The sequence below is a fragment of the Rhagoletis zephyria genome, unplaced genomic scaffold (assembly GCF_001687245.7).
Source record: "Rhagoletis zephyria isolate East Lansing unplaced genomic scaffold, Rhagoletis_zephyria_1.1 Rzeph_scaffold_04103, whole genome shotgun sequence".
NCBI classification, from domain to species: domain Eukaryota; kingdom Metazoa; phylum Arthropoda; class Insecta; order Diptera; family Tephritidae; genus Rhagoletis; species Rhagoletis zephyria.
The window spans coordinates 45,786-54,449 of NW_016161186.1; the positions used below are offsets into that span (position 1 = coordinate 45,786).

Below are 8,664 nucleotides of genomic sequence, written 5' to 3' on the forward strand. Positions count from 1 at the left end.
GAAAATTTTGAAAAAAATGTCGCTTACCTTATTTTGGCGGTTAGGGCTCGATATAATTGAATCAAATTAACACACACCCAAATTCCAAAAAAAAAAATGGCTTTAACTACTTTATAAATACAAAAATTTTATGAAAATTTCACTTTATAAAGCTCTATAAAGATATCATCCACTACTTCCAATATACCAAACGAAAGGAAAAACCTTAAATTTTGTATTAAAGAAACCAAAACCAAAATCATTCGAGCGGTTTTCGAGCATTTTGCTAATAATAAAATTAGCTATTTTTTCAACAATTGTTGCCTTAAAATGCTCAATTTTTGTCGAATTTATATAAAATTTGTACACAATAACATTTCCACTGCTCTGAAGAAGTTATGTTCCGAAAATGAAAGTTATATCTGCAAAATCTAAGTAGGGACACGATATCGAATCGAAAGTATCGATTTGGTACTCATTTAAAGTACCGCTGTAAAAATATCGGGTGCCAACTAATATCGGAATAAAAAGACTCGATATCCCAAATATCGATATTAAAATAAAAATAAAAAATTCTCTAAATATTGGTGTCTTATGTAGGCCGCCAAGGCGAATTTATACAAAGTGTAAAAATTTAAATTGGCCCCAAAGTTTACACGTATCTTGTTTTTGCTTTTGATGGGTGTGCTGTCAAAGCAGTAAAAGCAAAAAACAAAATACGTGTAAGGCAAAGAAATTAGCTGGGCACTATTGCACCAACGAATTATGATTAGCATTTTAGCAAATTATCGAACTTGCGCAAAGGTATGTGTTTCACCAAAATGATAAGGAAAAGTCACTCAAATGAGTATTGATAAGTAAAATATCACTCAAAATCATAGATAACCGTTGCACCAAAATTTAAAATGCTTAGCGAAAAGATTTTAGCGGATAAGTGATAAGTTATGTAAATTATCAAAATTTATTAGCATTTCGTTGCATCAAAAATTTTTATTTATCACTTGTCATTTTTCATTTTGCTAACTTTAGCATTATTTTGCTAAAAATAATTTTACCTATCATACCAGCGATAAGTTACATTTATTCAGTCTGAATGAATTAATCAATGCTTTAACACGAGATTCGATAAAATATTGACACAAACAATGCTTCGATTCGAAATACTAAATTTATTAGAGGACAGTCTGCAAATAATAAAAGGCGTGTCATAAAAGAAGAAATCAACTGCAGTTTACATATTGGTCTAGTAGAAAAGTTTTGCCTATTTCGTAGCCAAATTGAAAAAATTTTATTAACAATTGAAGCAAACTATAATAATGGCGTGGTCAAAAGCATGGGGTCCACAAATTAGCGCTATGTAGAGTAATCCATCGGATGCCAAATGCCGTGATGAACAAATTGATGGATTAAGCTATTTGTTGGCCGGAATTTACGCAAAATATTTCCACACAATTTTTCAACATTGGTCGATTTCCTTAAGTCGCAGGGTGCATTAATGGTACTATGATAAACATAGACGCCCCTAAGGTTACTGAGTACCAGTTTGTTAATTGGTACGGAAATCATTCAATTAATGCAATATGGTTTTTGTGTTTTTGTTACTGAATTATTTTGGCAAGATACAAATAAATAATCCTTAAATATGTGTATTCTTTTGCAACCGAGCTACAAAAGAACACTCGTTTAAATGTCAGTTTACATGCGAAACAACAACACAACTCGTGTAATATATACGAGTTAATTTCAACTCGTATAACGTTATACGACCTGAATCGGTGTGCTGCCAAGTTCAATTATTGCGCCATTGTGAATGATTTTGGAAGGAAATTGGAAGGCTTCCATTCAAATGTCAAAATATTTCGACGAAGATAGGAAAATAGAAAGACGAAAAATGGAGCAGCGGTAAGTAAAATTTTAAATGATTTATTTATTTCCGAAATATTGAAAAAAGTTTTGGTTTATTTTAAGGATGGAAAAAACTACAAGAAGGAGGTGGACACAGGAGGAATCTGAGGGTTTTTTGCGGTGCTACTTGGCTCGCAAAGCCGAATTTGAGCACCCAAAGAAAAAGCGTCAGGCATACGCTAATACACTTGAGGATATGATATGCTTGGGTATTACGGTATGTAATTATTTTACTGATTATTAATTCTATAAAACACTTAATTATTGTATTCTCAGGATTCTGGGAGAACACCGCTGTGTTTGGAGGGGAGGATGCGCACTTTGCTACAAGCCTATAAGGCAGCACGCGACAACAATAACCGCACAGGTTCTTCTCCGTGCTTCGACCCGTACATGGAGCTAATGGAGGAGATATTTGGGAGCAGCCCTATTATATCTAACTCCCATACGCTGCAATTGGGCGATGGCCCAGTACAAATGTTAGAGGAGAGTTCGCCCATACCAGCACCCTCACCTCCGTCCAGCTCCACAACGTCATCGCCGTTATCCCAGTCGGCACTCCCCTTAACATCATCGTCGCTGCCACGGTCGCCACTCCCCTTAATATCTCAATCAATGTCTCCTACTCATGCTAAAAGGAAACGTTCTGCGCGCGTACTTTATTATGATGAAAAATTGAAGAAAAAATTAAACAACGGGAAGAAAAGTTCGCAGCAAGGCAGGAGCTGCTTCGTCAAAAATGGGAAAAGAACAGGGAAGTGGAATTGAAAAAAGTCCAATTATTGGAAAATATTATAAACAAAATGTTATTGTTTTATTACTTTATTGTTTAAAAGGACGATTTACAAAATGTATCGAATATAGTATAACGGCGACTCCAAGATTCTGAACCTTAATTCCCATGAGTTCATTGTAAAGTGATAATAAAAATGAAGTTCGAAGTGGACAGATCGAGCGACAGCCGAATATTAGCCATTACTATTTTTGTCACTACATTTTGAATATAGAATGTTCTTTTCAATGAAGTGGTAAGAATAGTAATGGCTAATATTCGCCTGTCACTGGAATCTGGCCACTTCGAACTTCGTTTTTGTTACCACTTTACAATGCATTCATGGGAATTATGGTCCAAAACTTAGTAGTCAACGTTACACTACATTCAAATCATTTTGTGAGTCGTGCTTCTTAAATAATTAAGTAATAAAACACTTACACATAGTAGAAAAGGTCTGCGTACATCATTTCCTTTTTAAATATTCACAATGTTTTGCACGGATTTTCATCAAAATTGTGAACATTTTAACCAGAATTAAACGTTTTAACATTTTAATCAGAAGAAACTGTGTACTTAATTTGTTTTTTAATTCTGATTAAATAGTTTAAAATTTTGTTGAAAATACGTTGAATTTTCCTTAAATTTGTATAAAGCTTGAAACCTTGGTTTAAATATATGATTTCGTTTTAAGTATGATCCATATTTTTTATAAAAAAAATAACAAACAAGTTTTACCATGCAAAATATTGTGAATATTTAAAAAATAAATTATGTATCTACGCAGACTTGTTCTACATTTCTTGATTACATTTTCTAATTTTAATTTTAATTCGTTTATTAATGCTAACGAGAATAGTCTTGATTTTAGGGATAAAAAGTGATTTTAATTTTAACATTTATTTTTGTTTGGAAATAATTTTGATTTTATTTGAGTTTTTATAGTCTAAAGCTTACAGGTTCTAATAAAAAAATGTATATAAAAAATGAAATTTTAATTTTGACATTGGCTTTGTATTGAAACTACTTTCATTTTATTCGAATTTTTATAGGCTTTAAGTTAATTCTGTTGATATTTTTTTGAGCTCAAGGCCGGGTTGAAATAAAACAATCTGTTTTTGTTGTTTTTGAATCGTCTATATTTCGACTTCAGTCTGAAGTCATCATCAGGACTGCAATAAATATCTTAATTACAAAAATTGCATAAAAGACTATCAACATACTGTATATAAGCACAACTTACACATTCGGCTGCGCCTGGTAGACTAATGTGTGCAAAAATCAAAAGATTTAACAAACCAAACAATGAGACGAAATGGACATAAAAATATAAACAAATGAAAGAACAGTAATTGTAAACAAAAAATCATACAAACAACATTGCATTGGACGGCACACAGTACGACATAAATATGTATGCAAATCATCCAGCATTGCAATGTTATCATAGACGAAGTTCGGACCGGAACGAATAATAGACAATATTAGGCTTATTTGTTGTGCCTTAATATTATGTTGCGGTAGACATGTGCACAGTTTTCAGTGTCTGTTTTGAAATTCATCCTTTTATCATTAGGGGTGTTCACAATGTGGAGCATTTCTAATATAAAGCGTTTGTGGTAATTTTTCTCTTCTTCTAAGACACTCACATTATCAAAATCAGGGTAATGTCCCGTGTCTTTACAGTGGGATGACAAGGCCGTCTTGTTGTCCGAGTGAGTGTTCCTTAATTTTACGTTCGATTTGTGAGCGGACATCCTTGTCTTAAGTTCTGATTTGGTTGTCCCCACATATACATGGAATACTGTATACTACATTNGGATATAACATCAAAGCCAGAAAGTGCATCAAGAACTACCAACATTCTATAAAACGGATCACACAGCTATCGGAATCTACGAAATTCCTGGAGAGGTGCAGAAGAAATGGAGTAACTCCAAATTTTATCAACAACGCTACCAAAAACATTCTGTACACCATCAGCAACAACACCAACAACAACCAAATATCGGCGAAAATTTCTAACGCTGTGTCTGCTTATATCGACAAGACAAAAGTCAAACTTTTAAATCTCCTCATTAAAATTAAACACGAACTTCTGCGGCAAAAAGAAAGAGAGGTAAATATGTAAAAAACAAGAATAAAACAACACCTCAACACACGTGACTGCAGTGCATTCTTCCAAAGTGAGGAACTGCTGACGAACACATTGATAGAAAGTATCAAAACTACCCAACTTGCTAAGTACGAAAACTTAAGCCATAAAAAACAACTACTTTTAAACATTAGGGTGATACCAGAATGGATCCGTAACACGACTAGCATACAAATTCCAACTGATATTAAGTGGCTTCTTTCTCTGGGTCCTAAATATGCCTTACCCATAGACAACAAACAATTTCCACTATTTAAAGTCATCGCAGACGGGGAGAACTATATACAAACAATTAAAGACAAAGAGAAACAAGAGATGGAAAGAAACAACTTGACGACACTGTTACGTGACCACCTCAACAAGACGACAACTTCAGTTAGAGATAAATTTATAAATGATACCCTACGTTCTGCAAAAATGTTCTTAAAAAATCATAAAGAGCTTTTGATCCTTAATGCCGACAAGGGCAATGTAACTGTGTTGATGGATAAATCAGAATATGACATAAAAATGCAGACTATAGTCAACGATATTTCCACATACAAAGTTTTAAAACGTGATCCTACTAATAGACTACAGGACAAGAACAACGAACTAGTTGAGAAAATGTTCAGTAATAAAATTATTGATGTAAAAGAAAAGAATGCGCTTTTGTGTAAAACAGCCAATCCACCACGAATCTATGGCTTACCAAAGATTCACAAAGAAGGAAATCCACTCAGACCTATTTGTTCGTCCGTCAATTCCCCGTCTTACAATTTATGTAAATATGTCGTCAAAATCCTGAAAATGTCAAAGACGCGATCGAATTCAAGAACAAGATCAAGGATACATATGTTTATGATGATGAGAGTCTAGTGTCGTTCGATGTTGTGTCATTGTTTCCGAGTATTCCAGTGGATTTGGCCCTTGAAATCATAGCTTCAAAGTGGGAAGATATAAAAGAGTACACATATATGTCTAAAGAACTTTTTTTGACTGTGGTAAAATTCTGCATAAAAGAAAACCGCTATTTTAAATATAATAATAAAATATATGAGCAGCGTTCAGGTATGCCCATGGTATCTCCATCATCACTAGTTATAGCGGACATCATTATGGAAGAGTTACTCAAAAAATTCGAACAGGAGTCGGTCAAAAAGCCACGACTTCTTACTAAGTACGTTGACGATTTATTCGCTATAGTTAAAACCGAGGACACAAACGACATGCTTACAATATTAAACGGTCTCAGCAAATCAATAAAATTCACAATAGAAGTAGAAAAAGAAGGAAAACTACCTTTTCTGGACACCCTAGTGATAAGGAGAAACAACGAAATTACTATAGACTGGTACAAAAAACCGACGGCTTCGGGCAGACTTGTAAATTTCAATTCTAAGCAGGAAAGAAGAATAATTGTAAACACTGCCAAAAATTTCGTGAGACGAGTTCTCTCTATCAGCGACAGAATATATCACAACAAAAATATTTGCATTATTAAAAAGCTAATTCACAAGTACTATGTTCGTCCGAACGAAGAGAAGAAAAATGATGATTCAAATAAGAAAATTTACAAAACAGCAACTTATGTCCCAGGGTTATCAGAGAGAATCAAATTTTCCAATCTATATGATAAAGAGAACGTCCAATTAGTGTTTACATACGACAATACTCTGAGAAGTATATTTAGCAACACGAAAGACAGAATTCCCAAGCATGAGAAATCTGATGTAGTATACAGTATTCCATGTAATGGCGACGGGTCCCACGTATGCAAACAAGTATATGTGGGGACAACCAAATCAAAACTTAAGACAAGGATTTCCGCTCACAAATCGAACGTAAAATTAAGGAACACTTACTCGGACAACAAGACGGCCTTGCCATCCCACTGTAAAGACACAGGACATTACCCTAATTTTGATAATGTGAGTGTCTTAGAAGAAGAGAAAAATTACCACAAACGCTTTATATTAGAAATGCTCCACATTGTGAACACCCCTAATGATAAAAGGATGAATTTCAAAACAGACACTGAAAACTGTGCACATGTCTACCGCAACATAATATTAAGGCACAACAAATAAGCCTAATATTGTCTATTATTCGTTCCGTGTCCGAACTTCGTCTATGATAACATTGCAATGCTGGATGATTTGCATACATATTTATGTCATATGTGTGCCGTCAAATGCAATGTTGTTTGTATGATTTTTTGTTTACAATTACTGTTCTTTCATTTGTTTATATTTTTATGTCCATTTCGTCTCATTGTTTGGTTTGTTAAATCTTTTGATTTTTGCACACATTAGTCTACCAGGCGCAGCCGAATGTGTAAGTTGTGCTTATATACAGTATGTTGATAGTCTTTTATGCAATTTTTGTAATTAAGATATTTATTGCAGTCCTGATGATGACTTCAGACTGAAGTCGACATATAGACGATTTAAAAACAACAAAAACAGATTGTTTTATTTCAACCCGGCCTTGAGCTCAAAAAAATATCAACAGAAATTTCAACTAACGGCCAAATATAAATAAACAATGTCTTTAAGTTAAATTTTCTAATAGTCTCGTAACTCGCGCTTGAGTTTATGTAGGAAATGTGATTTTAATTTTAACATTTGTTTTTGTTTTAAACTTACTTTTATTTTATCTAAGGTTTTAGTCTTAAACTTAAATATTGTAATAAAAATAATTTCGTAGCTCACGCTTGAATGTATGAATAAATGTGATTTTAATTTTAACATTGGTTTTGCATTGAAACTACTTTAATTTTATTTGAGTTTTTAGTATTTAAGTTACATTTTCTAATAAGAATAATCTCGTAACTCACGCTTGAATTTGTGTAAAAAATGTGATTTTAATTTAAACATTTGCTTTGTTTTGAAACGACTTTTATTGTATCTAAGTTTTTGGTCTTAGAATTACATTTTCTAATAAAAATAACTTCGTGAAATTTATTTTTGTCTTGAAATTACGTTAATTTTATTTCAGTTTTTATAGTTTAAAGGTACAATGCATAATGTCCAAAATGAATTTAACAAGTGAAATAAATAGACAGATTACGCTTACTTGAAAATTAAAACGTAAGTAATTTTTGAAATTGGAAAAGTTAACTACGGCATTAATTTGCTGTGAAAAGGGAAAAAATTAACTTTCGTTTTTTAAATAAAAAATTTGTAGTTTTCGTTTTTAAGAAAAAGCACTAATTGACCGTGGTAACATAGCACCATCCACCATTGTCACCGGAACAAATTTACAGCTAAAAAGCTTTGACTTTTATTAATTTCGGTAACAGTAAGCCGAAACAGCTGAAATATAATTTAAAATTAAAATTTCATAGTTTTTCTATTTTTGAATGTTCAAACTACTTGTTCGGATGGCAGAAATGTTTTTTTTTAAATTCTCCTAGTGTTTAAGGTCACCGATTATTGCGCATAATGAATTACAGTTACATTCTTCTACGCGCATAATAGCCGAGAATGCGTTTGGGTATTTAAAGGGTCGCTTTCGGAGATTGCTTAAGTTTACTGAACAAATTGATTTAAAAGCTGTGACGAACGTAGTAGCCGGCATATATGGTTTACATAACATTTGCATCTCCATGGATTATTTATGTGAGAATAATGAAGTAAATTTTGAACAACTTGAGGAGAATATCGAAGAACCCAACCAGGACGGGCCTCTTGACCGAAGAGAAGTTCTGTTCAATCACTTGAGACGACAAAACATAATATAATTGTTTTAACTATTTATGTAAGTGTCACATTATTTAAATAACTAAACATTTACCTTTAAACTAATAAAATTATGTTATTTATATTTCCGCTCAAGACTAACATCACAAACCCATCTTCATATATTTAAA

General features: G+C 32.8%; 1 protein-coding gene across 1 annotated transcript; it reads left to right on the forward strand.

Annotated features, from left to right (window-relative positions):
- The first annotated feature begins 1,870 nt into the window (after window positions 1-1,870).
- Window positions 1,871-4,681, forward strand: LOC108370266 (uncharacterized). The gene is made up of 4 exons (XM_017625569.1): window positions 1,871-1,881; window positions 1,948-2,101; window positions 2,161-2,471; window positions 4,492-4,681. Exons 1-4 carry the CDS (start codon window positions 1,871-1,873, stop codon window positions 4,679-4,681), a joined length of 666 nt encoding a protein of 221 aa, XP_017481058.1.
- The last annotated feature ends 3,983 nt before the right edge of the window (window positions 4,682-8,664 follow it).

What these genes read in the sequence shown, in the direction of transcription:
- LOC108370266 (XM_017625569.1), top strand. An exon ending in TGATATGCTTGGGTATTACG is followed by an intron (nt 2,102 to 2,160) that starts GTATGTAATTAT and finishes TTGTATTCTCAG; the next exon opens with GATTCTGGGAGAACACCGCT. An exon ending in ACATCATCGTCGCTGCCACG is followed by an intron (nt 2,472 to 4,491) that starts GTCGCCACTCCC and finishes ATAACATCAAAG; the next exon opens with CCAGAAAGTGCATCAAGAAC.